This window comes from Arvicola amphibius, chromosome 6 (genome assembly GCF_903992535.2).
Source record: "Arvicola amphibius chromosome 6, mArvAmp1.2, whole genome shotgun sequence".
Lineage (NCBI taxonomy): Eukaryota > Metazoa > Chordata > Mammalia > Rodentia > Cricetidae > Arvicola > Arvicola amphibius.
Window position 1 is genome coordinate 150,813,822 of NC_052052.2, and position 18,801 is coordinate 150,832,622.

Below are 18,801 nucleotides of genomic sequence, written 5' to 3' on the forward strand. Positions count from 1 at the left end.
CTGGCCTAGAACTCTCTGTGTATACTAAGCTGGCCTCCAACTCAGAGATGTGTCCGCTTTTGACTCCCAGCTGCTGGGTTAAAGAAATGCACCATCACACCCAGCTTTATTTTTATTTACTTGTATGTGTGAGTGTCTGCATGTATGTATGTGTGGCACATGAGTCTCTGGTGTCCCAAGAGGCCATAGGGGACACTGGATCCCCTGGAACTGGAGTACAAGCAGTTGTGAGGTGCCATTGAAGTGCTGGGAATTGAACCTGGGTCCTCTGGAAGGGCATTGTGTGTATTCCTGAGGGTTCCCCCCCCCCATTCTGTGTGTGCCCTATTCTCCTTTACAGAACTGTGAGGCACGGTCAATATTCCAAGTGTTGTTTTTCCATATGTACCTGTCTCTATTGAGTCAGAAAAGTTCCCAGGATTAGGCACTGTACTTAGTAATTCCAGATAAGAGATTTGAGAAGCATTAGCCCACTGCTGATTCTTAGGGGAAAATATTTAAGAAAGAACAGAATTTCCAGAGAAAAATCACAGCTGTTGCATGTGTGACTGACAAAATAAAACTAAAAACTGGCCAAAGGATCAACAATATGAGAGAGAGATCAGTGTACTCTCAGGGCCATGGGTTTGTGCCCCCATGTTGGGTGCTATTTGTAAGCAGAGACTTGCTTGTGCATTTCCCAACTGCTCAGACCTGAATAATCACACAGAAACTATATTAATTACAACACTGTTTTACCAATGACTCTATTGTATTCCTAGCTATGTCTTACATCTTAAGTTAACCCATTTCTATCAATCTGTGTATCAGCACAAGGCTGTGGCCTACCAGTAAGGATCCTAAGACCCTGGCATGTCCTTCTCCTTCTGCAGCTACATGGCACCTCTCTTGCTTTACTCTGCTAAGCCATTGGTCAAAAGAGCTTTTTTTCAGCAACCGATAAAGCAACACATATACAGAAGGACATCCTACATCAGAAAAGAGCTTGAAAGCTGCACAAATTCCTACACTCTCCCATGAATATCTGATTCTTCCCTATTTAGAATCTATTTCCACAGGACCTTACCCCAAGAAAACCCACTGGGCAGTAGTTACATGCTGACCCAAGACTATGCAGAAAGGCACCTGACAAACCAGTGCTCTTAATCACAGAGTCATCTCCAACCTCCATGTTTTGTTTTGTTTTGAGACAGGGTTTCTCAGTGTAGCCTTGGCTGTTCTGGAACTCACTCTGTAGACCAGGGTGACCTCAAACTCACAGAGACCTGCCTGTCTCTGCCTCCCAAGTGCTGGGATTAAAGGCATGTGTCACTAACTCCTAGCGTAATATTTTAAAATTTTATTTGTTTTATTTTATATGTATTAATGCTTGGCCCTCATGTATGTCTTTGCACCATATGTGTGCCTGGTACCCATGGAGGCCAGAAGAGGACACTGGAATCCCTGAAACTGGAGTTACAGACAACTGTAAGCCACTTCTAGGTGCAGGTAGTCAAACTGGGATAACTGGAAAGAGCATCAAATAAATGTTCTTAATGGTGAGCCATTCTCCAGCCCTGCAAAACAAATCTTTTTAAGGAAAATAAATAAGAGCATTCATAACTGGGTAATCTTGATCAGGGTGTTATCTGGCTGATTATTATCTTAGGTCTGGTTCTACAAGATGGACCAAAAGACACCATGTTGCCTGGTCAAAGAGGCTACTTTTCAGGACTGGGCTGCTGAAGCTGCAGGGAGCAACTGTGCAGCCATGCTAATTTCTCTGATATAGGGACTGTCTGTTCCTGGAATCTAGGCTGAATGCAGATTTAAGAAAATTACTTATCTCTATGCTTAGTTTTCCAAGAGTGGTTAACATGCTTACCTACAGAAATAGCTGATGGGACTGGAGAGATGGCTCAGAGGTTAAGAGCACTGGCTGCTTTTCCAGAGGTGTTGAGTTCAATTCCCAGCAACTACATGGTGATGGCTCACAACCATCTGTAATGAGATCTGGTGCCCTCTTCTGGCACAAAGTTGTCCATGTAGACAGAGCACACATATACATAAAATAAGAAAATTTTTAAAACAAACAAACAAAAAAAGAAATAGCAGATGAGGGGCTGGAGAGATGGCTCAGCAGTTAGGCACACTGGCTGCTCTTCCAGAGGACCTGGGTTTGATCCCCAGGACCCTCATCAAAGAAAGGAAAACTTTCCTGCAAGTTATCCTTTGACCACATGTGCACCCACACAAATATAAAATAACTCAATAAAATGTAATTTTTTTGTCTTGAGGCAGGGTCTCACTGTGTAGACCAGGGTGGCCTCCAGCTTATAGCAATTTTCCAAGGATAGGGTTGAAGACGAGCCCTACCACATCCAGCTAAAATATAACGTTGATTTTTTTTTGTTTGTTTGGTTTTTTTGTTTGTTTGTTTTTCGAGACAGGGTTTCCCTGTAGTTTCTAGAGCCTGTCCTGGATCTAGCTCTTGTAGACCAGGCTGGTCTCGAACTCAGAGATCCGCCTGCCTCTGCCTCCCGAGTGCTGGGATTAAAGGCGTGCGCCACCACCGCCCGGCTCTAACGTTGATTTTTTTTGTTTTGTTTTGTTTTGGGGTTCTTTGTTGTTGTTGTTGTTGTTGTTGTTGTTGTTGTTGGGGGGGGGGGTTTGTTTTTGTTTTATTTTGTTTTGTTTTTTGCCAGACAAGCTCATTAAAGATTGCATACAGTTTTAATTGCAGCAGAGGAAGGAGGATCTTTGTGATTTGAGGTCAATCTGATCTACATAGTAAGTTCCAATGATTTTTTTTAAAAGGTAGTTCAGGGGACTGGAGAAGTGGCTCAGTGGAGTACCTGCTACTCTTGCAGTGGACCCAGGTTTGGTTTCTAGCACCCACATGGCATCTTACAAACCTTCATAACTCCAGGTCTTTCTTTCTTTCTTTGTTTTTTTGAGACAGGGTTTCTCTGTAGCTTTGGAGCCTATCTTGGAACTAGAACTTGTAGATAAGGCTGGCCTCGAACTCACAGCGATCCTCCTGCCTCCCAAGCACTGGTATTAAAGGCATGCACCACCATCCGGCTACTCCAGGTTTTTATTTTTTTAAATATTTATTTATTTATTTATTTATTTATTTATTTATTGTGTATGCAGTATTCTGTCTGCGTGTATGCCTACAGGCCAGAAGAGGGCAGCAGACCCCATTACAGATGGCTGTGAGCCACCATGTGGTTGCCGGGAATTGAACTCAGGACCTTTGGAAGAGCAGGCAATGCTCTTAACCGCTGAGCCATCTCTCAGCCCCTCTTTATTTTTTTTAATATTTATTTATTTATTTTGTATACAGTGTTAGTTTCCATGTCTTCCTACATTCCAGAAGAGGACAGCAGACCCTATTACAGATGGCTGTGAGCCACCATGTGGTTGCTGGGAATTGAACTCAGGACCTCTGGAAGAACCCTGTCCAGGTCTTTATAATGACCCTCTGGAGTGCATCTTCAGGTCCTGGAAAGATGTTTGTTTAAATAATAGGCAAGCTGGCATGCTTGATGGTACATGTCTTTAATCCCAGCACCAAGGAGGCAGAGGCAGGAATATCTTTGTGAGTTTGAGAAGAGAAGAGCCTGGTTTACAGAGCAAGCTCCAGACCAACCAAGGCTTTAGAGTAAGACCCTGAGTCTAAAAAAAAAACAAAGAGAAAAGGGCAAACAGTCTGGTCAAGGTACAGTCCCACCCATCAGTGAGCCCTCATTTTGGCTACAGAATCCCCTCTGAGGCGTCTGAAAGGTTACAAGCTTTTAGCATGGAGTTTCAACCTTTCCTTCTCTGGATATGAGACTGGGTTCCAGGGCAGGGGCGGCTGCAGTGATTACAGCTGTAAGCTGCTGACTCCAGGATTGGCCTGCAGAGGAGGAATGAGTCAAAGGCATGTGCTTTAACATCACCTATTAGAACGAGAAATAGAGGACTAGAGAGATGGCTCTGAGTTAGAAGTCCTTTTCCAGAGAACGTGGGTTCAGTATCCAGTGATGCGTCCACACGGCAGTTCACAGTTCTCTGTAACTCCAGTTCCCATACCCTGTTCTGCTTTTTGCAGACACCAGGCATGCATGTGATATACAGATATGCATGTCAACAAAACATACATAAAATAAAATTTAAAAATAAATGTGATAATTTTTTAAAATTATTTATTTTTATTTCATAATCATTCATGTTTTGCCTGCATGTATGTCTGTGTGTTGGATCCCTGAAACTGGAGTTACAGGCAGTTATGAATGCCGTGGGGTGCTGGGAATTGAACCTGTGTCCTCTGGAAGAGCAACTAGTGCACTTAACTGCTCAGTCATCTTTCCTGCCCCCGTAATTTTTTTTTTTTTTTTTTGGTTTTTCGAGACAGGGTTTCCCTGTAGTTTCGAGAGCCTGTCCTGGAACTAGCTCTTGTAGACCAGGCTGGTCTCGAACTCAGAGATCCGCCTGCCTCTGCCTCCCGAGTGCTGGGATTAAAGGCGTGCGCCACCACCGCCCGGCTGTAATTTTTTTTTTTTAAAGAAAGAAACTTTCATCAAAGTTGAAGGGGTTTCATGAGGGGGCACGGTTCAAGTGGCAAGGGTTGGGTGTTTAAAAACGATTACAGAACAAAGTAAACAATAGTGGATAAGAGGTAAAAAGATAACTTGTCTTTTCCCCATGTACAAAATGATGATCCCACCCCCACCCAGCACCAGAGCTCTCTCATGATTACCTAAAGGTCATCAAGTAGAGGGGCTTTGATCCATGGGCTACTTTCTTTTTTTAGTTTTCAAGACAGGGTTTCTCTGTGTAACAATCCTAGCTGTCCTGGACCTTGCTTGGTAGACCAGACTGGCCTTGAACTCACAGAGATCCATCTGCCTCTGCCTCCCAAGTGCTGGGATTGAAGGTGTGCACCACCACTGCTTGGCCTATGGGCTATTTTCAGTCCAAATGAAGAGAATCTGAACAGCTTGCTGAAGTCAGGTCTTACTGGGGCCAGACTTTAACTGCCTTAACTTCTCTGTCTTCTGCTTCAGTTCCTGGAGAGTGGGGTAAATTCCAATTTCTTAGGATCCATTGTGTCAATAGTCAAATAGCCAAAGGGAAGGATGTATTGAAATGCCTTCTTTCCTGAGGCTGGAGAGGCAGCTCAGCATTTTAGGGCACACGTCACTCTTGCAAAGGACACAGATTCAGTTCCCAGAACCCAACACAATGATCCATTAACTCCAGCTCCAGGAGCTGCACCATCCTCTTCTGACCTTGGGAGGTATCAGACACTCGGGAGCATACATATAAGTAGGCAAAAACTCACACACTAAACCTAAAAAAAAGTAAATATCTTCTTTCCCATCAGGCAAACAGTAAAGCAGTGGTTCTCAACCTGTGGGTCACAAGAGGGGTCCTGTATCAAATATTTACACTACAATTCATAATAGTAGCAAAATTACAGTTGTGAAGTAGCAACAAAAATATTTTTATGGTTGGGGGTCACCACAACATGAGGAACTGTATTAGAGGGTCACAGGAAGGCTGTGAACCACTGTGAGTAAAACCTTTTTGTACTCTTCTTTCTTTCTGCTGCCTCCAGAAGTAGGCAGTTTTCTGTCCTTCCAGCCAGTTCCTAAATAACCACACAGAGAGTTATTATTAATTATAAATGCTCGGTTGATAGTTTAGGCTTGTTACTAACTAGCTCTTAGACATAAATTAACCCATATTTTTAATCTACACTTTATCTCATGGCAGAATCTCTTTTCGGCATGGCATGATCATCTCCTACTTCCTTTGTGTCTTGCTGGCAGCTCTGTCTTTCTTCTTCCCTGATGTGGGATGTTCTTCTGTATATGTGTTGCTTTTATTGGTTGATCAATAAAGCTGTTTCAGCCAATGGCTTAGGAGAGCAAAGCCAGGTGGGAAATCTGAACAGAGATATATAAAAAGAGTAGGCGGAGTCAAGGGGATGCCATGTAGCTGCCAAAGGTGAAAGACACGTTGTGGACTCTTAGGAACCATACCGGTAGGCCACAGCCTTGTGGCAATACAAAGACTGATAGAAATGGGATAATTTAAGGTGTAAGAGCTAGCTAGGAGGGCTAAGAGATGACTCAGAGGTTAAGAGTACTGACTGCTCCTCTAGAGGTCCTGAGTTCAATTCCCAGCAACCACATGGTGGCTCACAACCATCTGTAATGAGATCTGATGTGGTGGGCATACATGCAGGCAGAACACTGTATGCATAATACAATTTAAAAAAAGAGCTCTCTAGGAATGTGCTAGACTAGAGTCACTGGCCAAACAGTGTTGTAATTAATATTATTATTATTCGGGTCTGAGCAGTCAGAAAACGAACACACAGTCTCCATTTACACTTCCCAGCATCCTTTCTGTCTACCTCTCCTGCTTAACCTCTTCCTGCCTCGCTACTGGCCAGTTGGTTCTTTATTAAACCAAGGAGAGAAATACATATTCACAGTGTATAAAAGTATTATTCCACAGCATCCAGATATCAATCTCAAATAAGCTGCATGAACTGCTCCCCTACAAAGGTGTTGATATGGAGATGTGTTGTTTTTGTTTGATTGTTTTGTCTTGTTTATTTGGTTTTTTTGAGACAGGGTTTCTCTGTAGCTTTTGGAGCCTGTCCTGGAACTAGTTCTTGTAGACCAGGCTGGCTCGAACTCACAGAGATCAGCCTGCCTCTGCCTCCCGAGTGCTGGGATTAAAGGCATGCACCGCCCGGCTGTTTGTTTTGTATAGGTGTTTTCCATGCTTGTACATCTGGGAAGTATGAGCATGTGTGTCCATGGTGTTCACAGAAGACAGATAAGGGTGCTGGATCCCCTAGAACTGGAGTTAAAGTTGTAAGCAACGGTTGGTCCTGAGAACCGAACTCAGGTCCTCTGAAGAGCAGCCTGCACTCTTAATCAGTAAGTCATCTCTCTAAGCCCTATAGAAATGTTTTTGAAAAATAAAAGATAGAAGGGGAGCAGGGCTGGAAAGATGACTCAGTGATTAAGAGCTCTGGCCACTCTTCCAGAGGTCACATGTTCAATTCTCAGCACCCACATGACAGCTCAACCTATCTGTCTGTAAGTGGGGATCTGACATCTTCACACTAAAGCATATAAGAAATAATAAATTAAAAATAAAAAAGGTAGAAGGGGAGCAGCATAGATACATAGTCAAAAGGAAAGGGAATCGAACAAGGACAGAGTCTGGGACACAGAGAAGTTGTAAGGAGCGTGTAATGTGGATCTCTTTCAAGGAAGGCAGGCACACCTGGACATTGGGAGTCAATGGCTCTTTTCCATTATCCTGCAGCCACAGCGAAGGGCCAAGGGACTGCTGTAGCTTGAATCATTTTTCTGTTCCACCTTTTTTTTTTAATTACTTATTTAACTTTATTTCATGTGCATTGGTAAGAAGGTGATAGATCCCCAAAACTGGAATTAGAGGCAGTTGTGAACTGCCTTGTGGGTGCTGGGAATTGAACCCAGGTTCCCTGATCTGGAATAGTAGCCAGGGCTCTTAACCCCTGAGCCATCTCCAGCCCTGTCCCTGTTTCTCCTTCTAACGGGGAACCTGGAGATCTCGCAGTCTCTGGAAGTGGCTGCTCTAAACTTTATGACTCCACATACTTCATCATCGCTTTGGTCTCTGGGAGGCAACCAAAGGAGGGTTAGAAGCTGCTTCGAATAGGGAACTTCGGTTCTGTTCCCTTCTGCCACCCCACTGGTGTATGATCCCATATGAATAGCTTCGATTTTTCTCTTTGTGATTCTGAGAAATAAGTGATTGCTACCAACTTGGGTTTGAATGCAAAATTAGACCACTGTACTACGGTGCGTCCTTAACACCTCCTAAGTCTCAATGTTTCTTTCTCTGAAGTACTAAGGGGTCGCAAAGGTCCGCACAACCTCGGGCCTCCCATACTGGGCAAACGGAGAGGAAAATCCACCCAAGATCGAAACCACTAACCAAAAGACCAGACCATGCCCCCTACCCAGAAGGCCCATCTCACCGAGCCCCCATCCCCGCCGCAAGAACCGCGCGGCCGTCGCATAAAGCGGTGCATTGTGGGGCTTGTAGTGTGCCGGGGTCGGGTGGGTGGGCGCGGCCACAGCACCATCTTCCACGGCTGACTGGTCTGGTCGGTTTTGCGCCGATCCCAGCAACTCTGCCTGGCCAAATGGCGCCGCGGCCACTGGGCCCGTTGGTGCTGGCTCTGGGTGGCGCCGCGGCCGTACTGGGCTCAGTGCTCTTTATTCTTTGGAAAGCTTACTTCGGCCGCAGCCAGGAGCGGCGCTGGGACCGGGGCGAGGCCTGGTGGGGCGCGGATACCGCCCGCCTCCCTCAGTGGGACGAATGGGAGGTGAGTGTGGCAAGCCTGCGCATGCTGGGGGAGCGCGGAGAGCTCGTGCTAGGGCCTGGGCCACGCCAGACGGGCGTCAGGGTTAGGGATCCCCGAGGGCGCGGCAGGAGCCAGCCGGGTAGAGCCCTCAAGCCGGGTGTGCCTGACGCTGAGGTCTTGGGAATGGCTTGGGGTTACAGACTGAGGAAGCCAAGGATCTGCGATGGGGAAGAATGTGCCCGAGATCGCTGGGAGTCAAACAGAAAAGTGAGGTTTTTCAGTTCAGGAAAGGCAGCTCCTGCCCCGCTGTTCCAGACCACACCTACCTGTCCTGAGATGCATGGAAGGCGTGCGTGGGCACCGCCGCCCCTTCGTTGTTCCTAGGGAAGGAGGGGACGGTAGGGATGTTGGAGACTGCAGCCTTGATGTCTGTCCTGCAGCCCGAGGATGAGGAAGAGGAGCCGGCTTTGGAGGAACTGGAGCAGCGCGAAGTGCTGGTGCTGGGGTTAGACGGCTCCGGGAAAAGCACGTTCCTGCGCTTACTGTCTGGGAAGCCACCGCTGGAAGGCCATGTCCCCACCTGGGGCTTCAACTCTGTGCGGCTGCCCACCAAGAATTTCGAGGTGGACCTGTTAGAGAGTGAGCGAGGAACCCCTTCACCGCTGCCCGGGCCTAGATTCTTTGGAGGAGTCTATAAAACACATATCTAATCAGGAATTCCCTTTTAGGAAATCCTTCCTGCTCGTCTCCAGGACACAAGATACAGAACATTCTGGCATTTAGGGTTCTTCCCTATCCGGTTTCTCCAAATGGTCCTCCTACCCTTCGCCACACATGCCTTACACGGACAGACAGCTAAGGGTTCATATGCCAAGCACTTGACAGTCATTGCTGATAAAATACCCCAGACAACACCATAAAATTATAACCAGTTAATCTGCTTGGTAGATACTTGTAGAAACGGGTGACTCATGGCAGGTGCCCAGCTTCCCAGTGTCCTAATGCAGAAGGCCCTCCTCTAGGCCTTTAGGAAGGGCACTAGTTTCTTATCTTCTCTTCTTGGCATGCACTGGAACACTTGATTTTGATTAACCGCTACTACTCTTTCTTTAAACTGTGGTTCCTTTTTTTTTCCCCCCATTCTTTAGGGTTTTTTGTTTTAGTTTTGTTGTTGTTGGAATGCTTAATAACTACTGTTATACATTCTTTGGTTCGTTTTGATTTTTTGAGACGGGATTTCTTTGTATTAGCCCTGGCTTTCCTGGAACTAGCTCTGTAGACCAGGCTGGCTTCGAACTCACAGCAGTCCACCTGTCTCTGCCTCCTGAGTGCTGGGGTTAAAGGCGTGCCCCCCTCTTTGTTTTGAGATGGTCTCGTGAACTCTTGAACTCTCCCTCTCTGCCTTCTGAGTGTTGGGGTTACAGGTCCCTGCCACCATGACCGGTTCTCAGTTGTAGTTTGTGAGTGACTCCTTTGACACTTTCCCTGACTCCTCCTTCCTGGCTCCCCCCCCCCCCCTTCTGCTGCCCTGTTAGTCGTTTCAACCTCTGTCCCTGATGAGGCTGCGAGCATCCTGGTCACAGACTAATGTCCTCCACTCTGGCCAAAGGTTTAGACCTTCACAGGTTATCTGGGAGGACTTACTGAGTGAGTAATCAGAAGGGAACTGAGGAGCCTACCCTCAGTCCTAACCTCTTGGGATGTTGGAAGAGCTTCCAGAATATGGAGAAGGTAGCTGTTTTTGTCAGCCTGGGTCTATCCCAGTCTTTGAGGAAGCAGGGGGGCACTTCCAGCCACAGAACTAAAACCATGAGGCCTAGATGTATTTATTAAGTATTGGGTGATAAAATTGAGCTTTGAGAACCTAACTCTGGGCCTGAGGGGACTTCATTCTTCTGGTCTTAGGCATTGTGGTCTAGCCAGACCTGGCCATACCTCTTCTCCCTGGTTGTAGCAGACAACATTGATGCTTACTTGAGATTTTGGACCTCCCATCAAGTTTTCTGTCTCTTGCTTTTGTTTTTTGTTTGTTTTTGTTTTGATTTTTTTCTCTTTTTTAAAAAAGATTTTATTTATTTATTTTATATATACGAGTGCTCTATCTGAATGTATGCCTTTATTCCAGAAGAGGGCATCAGATCACACCATAGATGGTGTGAGCCACCATGTGGTTACTGGGAATTGAGCTCAGGACCTCGAGAAGAGCAGCCAGTGCTCTTAACCACTGAGCCATCTCCCCAGCCCCTCTGTCTTTTCTTGTGCCGAGGACATGTGTTCAGTGAGGGTACTATCTGACAGAAATAGCATTTCTTTTCCCCATCCATATGAAAAGGTGTTTTCATGTGCCTGTGTTGAGTCCAGGCTCAGGGCTTCCCTCATCTGGGAGTCAAACCCAGATTGCTGTCAGGCAAGTTGGTTCACACCTCTAATCCCAGCACTCAGGAGGCCATGGCAGGAAGATTGCCACAGTTTCAAAAAACTCAACAACAGCAAAAAATCCCAAATTTCCAATTAAGTCCTAGAGCTCTCATCCCACGCATGGTCTCAGCATTCTGGCCTGGGTCCAACTGAGAGTGGATGGTTTGGGCAGAGTTGGTAAGGGGACAAATTCAATACTGGTGACACTTTGCTGAACTCACTGTGAAGTCTGGTGTGTTGGTTCTGTGAGCTGTGTGCTTGGATAGACTGTCTCCTATTCCCTCTATTGCTGCCTGGTCCAAGCCGCTTTCGCCTCCCCCACCAGGACGGCAACTGCTTCCTTATAGATCCTTCTACTTCTGTCCACAGTCAGCTGCTAGTACCTTTGAGAAACAGATTCTAGACCTTTAAAGGGCCAGCTTCTATCCCTTCTCCTCTTGCTCTCTGGAGGTCCATTACCACATTGCTTTCTCTTTCTCAGATACACAGAATTTGTTCTTTGCTGTGACTGGAATGCTTTCTCTTGCTTCTTCCTTGGCTAGCTCTTCCTCAGCCTCTACTCACTTCGCATCCAGACCACCCAGTCCAAGACCATCCACAGCTCCTAGCCGCTTCCCTGTGTTCTGGTTCCTTGCTTTCTAGAATATGCCTTATCTGATTGCCTGGTCCATTTGGTCAGGGAGGGGTCCCTTGAGAGCAGGACTCCAGCCCGTGTGTCTGCATCCCCAGCACCCAGATCAGTGCTTGGCACCTGGTAGGCACTCAGTAAATACTGGATGAGTGCCTGCCGGGTGCCAAGGCATTGTGCTGGGGCTTCGGGGGATTTAGAGTGGACAGTTAATAGAACCAGAACCAGAACGGGGTGATGCAGGGGAACCAAGGGGAACTGAGCAGAACAGAAGGACAGCTCCAGGTGCAGACACTATGTTGGTAACCTTGTTCAGCATGACTCCGTACAGTGTTTCCAGAGGAAGAGGAAGGAGCAACAAGAGTGAGTGGGGATGGAGTCGAGAGTGGCATTGCGCTGGCTTTTCCGGCATCGGGACCCCGACTTCTGGTCTCAGTTATCACTAACAGGGAGGAAGCTAGGACCTGGTAAAGAGGCGAGGTAGCCTAAGACACGACCGACGACTACCAGTTGTCTAGTGCTGTGTGCCCGTCACAGACAGTCCCTGTGGGGTCTGCTGAAACTTCTTCACTCAGTAAGAAGAGACTGGCAGTGCAGTGACCTCTCTTCAGAGGGCTGCCTGGCTCTGGACTATGGTGCTTTCTTTGCCCCTGGCCAGTGGAACCTTAGGAGCTGGAGGTGAGGTGGGGGTCAGGCCAGGCCACAGGGAGCTATGGGCTCTGATCTGTCCCTTGGCCTCTCTTCAGTTGGTGGCAGCCAGAACCTGCGCTTCTACTGGAAGGAGTTTGTGAATGAGGTGGACGTGCTGGTGTTCATGGTGGACTCAACTGATCGGCTGCGGTTGCCCTGGGCTCGGCAAGAACTACAGAAACTGCTGGACAAGGACCCTGATCTGCCTGTTGTGGTGGTGGCCAACAAGCAGGTGAGATTATGAGAGGTGGGCTGAGGCCAGCGGGAATTATCGTAAATTCCTGGGCATGGTGGGGGTGCATAGATGGAGTAGAGCCTGAGGCCCCTGTCCAGAGAGAGCCTGAAATACTGCCCCCTTCCCCGTCATCCTTCCACACTAACTGGTGTCTGCCCCCCTTCTCCGTCATCTTTCCACCCTAACTGGTGTCTTCCCTCGTCTCCCTCTTCTCTAACCCAGGAGAGGTGAAGAAACAGTTATTAAGTACTGAACTATATGGCAGATGTAGTTTTGAAGACTTTGATTTTCGAGACAGGGTCTTGAGCACTCGGATAGGTGCGCTGTGCAGCCCAGGCTGGCCTGGGATTCATAATTCTGTCTCTTCTTGAGTGCTGGAATTGTAGTTGTGTGCCATTACACCTGCTGCTGGGGGTGGGGAGGGGGTACAGGATGGTAATCTCCATAGGGACATACAGGGCAGTGGAGCTGGAATGCCTGCTTCTAGAACCATCCTGCTCCTACACTAAGCTGAAAAGTAACAAGCAATGGGGTACATTAAGTAATAATATAAATACACTGTGTTGGGGCTCAGTGTGAACACCTAGCAGCCATCACCCCACTTCAGTCTGGCACTTCAGTCTGGCTATACCCCATGACAGGCCCTGCTGTCACTAAGGATCTTCCTGAGTCTGTTTAGCTGGAGTGGAACTCAGTGGTAAGTTGCTTGTTTAGTATGCATGAGGCCCTAGGTTCTGAACTCCCAGCCCCCACAACTCCTCTGCAGAAAGATTTGTCCTTGGGCTAGAGAGATGGCTCAGAGGTTAAGAGAACTGACTGCTCTTCCAGAGGTCCTGAGTTCAATTCCCAGCAACCACATGGTGGCTCACAGCCATCTGTACTGAGATCTGGCGCCCTCCTCTGGCATGCGGGCATACATCGAGGCAGAATGTTGTATACATAATAAATAAATAAATCTATATATTTTTTTTTTTTTTTTTGGTTTTTCGAGACAGAGTTTCTCTGTGGCTTTGGAGCCTGTCCTGGAACTAGCTCTTGTAGACCAGGCTGGCCTCGAACTCACAGAGATCCGTCTGCCTCTGCCTCCCAAGTGCTGGGATTAAAGGCGTGCACCACTACCGCCCAGCTAAATAAATAAATCTAAAAAAAAAAAAAAAAAAATTTGTCCTTGGCACTTTCCTTTTCCTGGGTCCAGAGAGCTGTCTCAGGTTCAGCAGCCCTCAGGATCACAGACAGACAGACTTTTTTTTTTTAAACCCAGTGTTTTTTTTTTTCTTTTTTTCTTTTTTTTTTTTAGATTTATCTATTATGTATACAACATTCTGCCTCCATGTATGCCCATACGCTAGAGGAGGGCGCCAGATCTCAGTACAGATGGTTGTGAGCCACCATGTGGTTGCTGGGAATTGAACTCAGGACCTCTGGAAGAGCAGCCAGTTCTCTTAACCTCTGAGCCATCTCTCTAGCCCCAGACAGACAGACTTTATGTGGCATCCTCAACTCCAGGACGAATGCCACAGTCAGAGTGCCTTGGGGCTTGTGCCAACATTTCTAACTTGTCTCTTTGACCTCAGATTTGCCCTGCCTATCAGAGGACACTTGATAATTATTTTAAATATGACTGGCATTTTTCCTGATCTACCTGGAACAGTTCCAATTTATGCCTGTTCTGGTCTACCTTTTTTGTATGTTTTTGCTTTTTTGAGATAGCCTTGGCTGTCCTGGAGCTTCATATGTGGACTAGGCTGGTCTCAAACTATGGAGATCCACCAGCCTCTGTCTCCTAAGTGCTGGGATTAAAGGCGTGTGCCACCAAGCCCAGCCCTAGTTCCACTATTAATGGTGTCTTGGAGCCTTAGAAATACTTTATTTTCTTTCAAAAAAATTTTCTAGCATTTTGAACCGACTGGAGGTGTCTTAGTTCCTCTCCTGGTTCTGTGAAGCGACACCATGATCCAGGTGACTCGAGAGTACTGGGGCTTACAGTTCACTTCTGAAGCCTTGAAGACCACCATCGTCACACTCCCTCCTACAGAGCACACCTCCTCATCCTTCCCAAACCCTTCTACTAACCTTGCACCAAGCATTCAAACCACCACAGGAGAGTGGGGACCTACTGTGTATGATGGCTCCAAGAATCTTGAGCCAGTGATGAAACTTAAAGGTACCATCACCAACCACAACTGTTTCCCTCACCTCCACCCAAGCTGGACTGTCTGGAGCTTACCCTTCTTTAGGATCTTACATAGTAGGTATATGTAGTGGGTACTGGTGATACACGCCTTTAGTCCCAGCACTCAGGAGGCAGAGGCATGGAGATCACTGAGTTCAAGGCCAGCCTGATTTACAGAGTGAGTTTCAGGACAATCAGAGCTACACAGAGAAATCTTGTCTATAAAAAAAACACTCGGGAGCACTCGGGAGGCAGAGGCAGGTGGATCTCTGTGAGTTCGAGGCCAGCCTGGTCTATAAGAGCTAGTTCCAGGACAGGCCCCAAAGCCACAGAGAAACCCTGTCTCGAAAAATCCAAAAAAAAAAAAAAAAAAAAGCTAAAAGTGTGTGTGTGTGTGTGTGTGTGTGTGTGTGTGAGGGGGGAGTAGGGATTCCAAAAAGTTTGGCCACCAACATGAATTTGGAACCTAGCTCTGCAATTTTTCTCTGTTACTGGAGCTAAGTGACTTCACTGAACCAATTTCCTCATCACTTCAGTGGGTTGTCAATCAGAGACTTGGTAGGCAGATGCCCATCATGGTGCCTAACAATAGGAAGGGCTGTTTCTTACCACACTAGTGAATGGTGTCATGAAAAGAGGGTGCTAGGAAGGAAAGTCAGGATGAAGGAGGGCACTGAGTTTATTCTGTGGGATCTAAAGGTACCTCCTGGGATGTAGGATTCTGCTTTTCCCAGCACAGTAGCTGAACATTTCAGTCTTCCATAGTTGACAAGGGTGGGGTCACACTGCAAGCATTGTCTGACGGCCATGTGTCACTGGCTTGTGTTCACTGCAGGACCTGAGCGGGGCCATGAGTATGGTGGAGCTGCAGCAGGAGCTGGGCCTGTTTGCTAGCAACAACCAGAGGGAGGTTTTCCTCTTGGCAGCCAGCATCGCCCCTGCAGGATCTGGCTTCCAGGAACCCGGCACTGTGCGCATCTGGAAACTGCTCTTGGAGCTTCTCTCCTAAGCTGGAGCCACCTGCTTGCTGCCCAGCCTTGGAGACCACAGTTCTGCTTCTTCCTGCATCTTCATTGCTGGCCTAAGCCTTGGGCAGGATCATCATAGCAGCACCTTCTTTGTCCCCTCAAGAGCAAGGCCAGAACCATTCAGAAGCCTTCCTGATGAGGTGGACATGGGGCAGGAGGGTGTAAGGCAGAGGGGAGACGGTGACTGCCTCACCTGAGACTGTAGTGTAGCTCCAGCTCCCCTTGCCTTCCTACACAGTGCGATGCTCCGTGGACTTGTGCTTCCTCCCTGTGGGTCCCACTGGTTGAAGAACCAGTGTGGGTATCACAGGTACTCCTGAGCCTTCAGGTCTCCCGTTTGACTGTTCACTCTGGGTGACGTCATACGTTTTCCATGTGGGAAGGGTCTGGGTGGAGCACAGTATATCCTTGCTTCTAGGCCCTCATCATCCTCCAGCCCCTGCTTTGTCTGTGGCCTTGTGTTTCTGCCTTTCTGGCCCCAGGACCATCATTTTTAAAGGGAGGAGGTGATTTTCTAGTTTTTCCCAAATGCCAGCCTTGGCAATGCCAAATGAGGGTCAACCTGAAGACTTTAGCATAGAATGCTCTGACCACCTCTCTGCTCTTAAGGCCTGGCCTGCCAGCCTTTATTGCCCACACAAAGTGCAGTTCATCACACAGGTGAAGGACGGTTTTCCCAGGTCTGGAGACAGCCTGCTGCTTTTGCACTAACTGTGCCAATGCCCATGTTTACATAAGTCTACAGAAGGAAGGAACCTGAGTTCTGGAACAAGCCTGAAGTTGGGGGGAGGGGCATTTTATTTATTTATTTATTTATTTATCAAAGGAATAGGCCAAAGTTCAAGGTTCTGTTTCTAGGTGCTGTAATTGAAACCCTAGATTGTCAAAGAAAATATGAAGCTTTGAGAACTATCTAGAATTCTGATGGACATTGATTGAAGTAACCTATGCGTATCAGTGGAGACAGAACTATAGCTTCCTCCTCCCGCAACCTGGCCTTGAGACCATAATTGGAGATAAGTACTTCAAGGGAACCTAGTACTTAGATTCTGCCTTGTGGCCCAGGATACAGGACAGAACTAGCAGAAGAGCCAACAGAGTGGCCCTGGGTGCATCAAGCCTTCTGGGACCATTTATTCGCCAGCAAAAGCAGAGAATGAAATTCTGTGTTCTCTGCAATAAACATTCCATGACTGTGGTAATCAAGCAATGCATAGCTAGTCTTCATTTTTGACACTGGTCAAGGCAAGGAGCCATTGCCAGGACTGCTGAGTGAGATGAGGTATTACTCTAGCCCAGGGTGGCCTTGAATTCATGGCAGTTGTCCTTCCTCCTTCCTGCTGGGATTGCAGGAAACATTGGGCCATCATGCCTGGCTTCCAGTTTGCTTTTTGAAAATAGGCTGTGTGCTGTTTGCCAGTTGCCCAACATACAGCCTGGGAAGTAGAAAGCTTCCAAGTTGAAGTGAGCATAATCATCAGAAGAGGGGCCCACTGTGCCCTTGGACTCCTGCCCATAAGAACGGAATTACCGCAGTCAGTCTCACCAGAAGTGATCTTTCTGCTTTTGTATTAAATAAATACTTAAGGAATGACTTGGATTTTCCAGTATTTGAAACTTTGTTGGCAACTCTTCATCTTATCATTAGGAAGATAAGAAACTTGGTCATTGTTTTAAGAATCCCACCTTCTCCAGTGCTTAAAGCTTACCTTGGAACCAGACTCAATGAGAGTGACCCTTTTTCTTGACTTAAAAGTCCTTTGTCTAATGAGTATCATTGTGTACAATTGTCATATTCCCCCAGGTGGAGGGATCAATTTCAGAATAAAGAGTTTCACTGTGTCTATTGAAGCAGATTTACCTGAGACCAGGCCTATTGGTGTGTGATCCCAGCTACTTGGCCATCAGTTGAGGCCTGCCTTGTTTACAGTGAGTTCAAGGACAGCTGGACAATTAGCTGAGACCTTGACTCAAGATAAAAAGTCAGATAGGCCTGTGAGATGCTGCTGTGGGTATAGCTTGCCATGGAAGCCTGCTGATGACCTAAGTTTGGTAGAGTCCTTGCTTAGCACATACTTGGTTCAAATCCTCAGTACTAGGAAAAAAGTAACAAACCAAGTAACCACCTTCTGGGCATTCTGTACTTATTAGTTTGGGAAGAATTGCCAGCGTCACAAGCCATCTGCGGACTGTCTATGGCATCCTCCTGCCTTGGGTCCAGACCTCAAACCAGATTCAGGCAGAGCAGACACTACCTTCCAGCCTCAGAGGGCAGAGTCCTTTCTAGGTGCTATGGAGGACTCTCCAACCTCCCCCACTGTTATACCTGGAAGATGACCATCAAGGGACGGGGTGAAGTTCCTCAATGTGTGGAAAGTCTGTCCACCCTATGTACCCAGACGCACAGGGTCACCAGGGACAACTGCGTAAACAGGAGTGTCAGCTTTCTGAGGTACACAATGCCAAAGTGGGTATATTCAGTGAGTCCTCATCCTGAGGGAGGAGTCTGCTGAGTGCTTACAGTTCCAGTCCCTTACCCCTTACCTTTGGAACAGTGAGCGACCCAAAGCCTTCTAACCCTTGGAAAGGGATCTACCTGAAGGGGCCAGAGTGAGGGTGTTAGAAACAGCTAGAAGGACACAGGAAGCTTACACGCCCTGGGAACAAGGACATAGCAGAGGTGGCTTCTGGAAGCTGGCACCCCAAACTACATACAGTTAAAGAGACCCTCTAGTCAATGACACATAATTTGAATTCTGTAGAGGCCAGAAGATGCAAAACCAAAAGACAGGAGCTTGTATACTCTAGATCCTAAGGACTAAGTGAGATTCTAGGGACCTCGATACTGTGGGAAGGATGGGCTGCTGCCTTCAGAAAAGATTTGATGTCACACCCCACCCTCACTTTGGATACTTCTGACCTGTTGTCTTCCCTGTAACAAAGATAAAAGTGCATCTTAGCCAGGAAGTGGTGGTGCCTTTAATCCTAGCATTCAGGAGGCTGGAGAGATGGCTCAGAGGTTAAGAGCACTGGTTGCTCTTCAGAGGTCCTGAGCTCAATTCCCAGCAACCATATTGTTGCTCACAACCATTTAAAATAGGATCTGATGCCCTCTTCTGGTGTGCAGGCGTAGATGCAGAACATTCATATACATAAAATGTAAATTATTAAAAAAATACATCTTTCAAATGTCATAGACAGTGTATAAAGATATGCTTTCCAAGCGTGTTATAGACTAGGTGCTCCCAAGAGCATCTGGCAATTTAAAAGGTTTTTACA

General features: G+C 47.1%; 1 protein-coding gene across 1 annotated transcript; it reads left to right on the forward strand.

The window, feature by feature from the left end:
* The first annotated feature begins 8,127 nt into the window (after positions 1–8,127).
* On the forward strand, positions 8,128–17,387 carry Arl10 (ADP ribosylation factor like GTPase 10). The gene is made up of 4 exons (XM_038333906.1): positions 8,128–8,371; positions 8,791–8,989; positions 12,143–12,318; positions 15,330–17,387. The coding sequence occupies exons 1-4, from the start codon at positions 8,189–8,191 to the stop codon at positions 15,501–15,503; spliced, it is 732 nt and encodes a 243-aa protein (XP_038189834.1). The 5' UTR covers positions 8,128–8,188; the 3' UTR covers positions 15,504–17,387.
* The last annotated feature ends 1,414 nt before the right edge of the window (positions 17,388–18,801 follow it).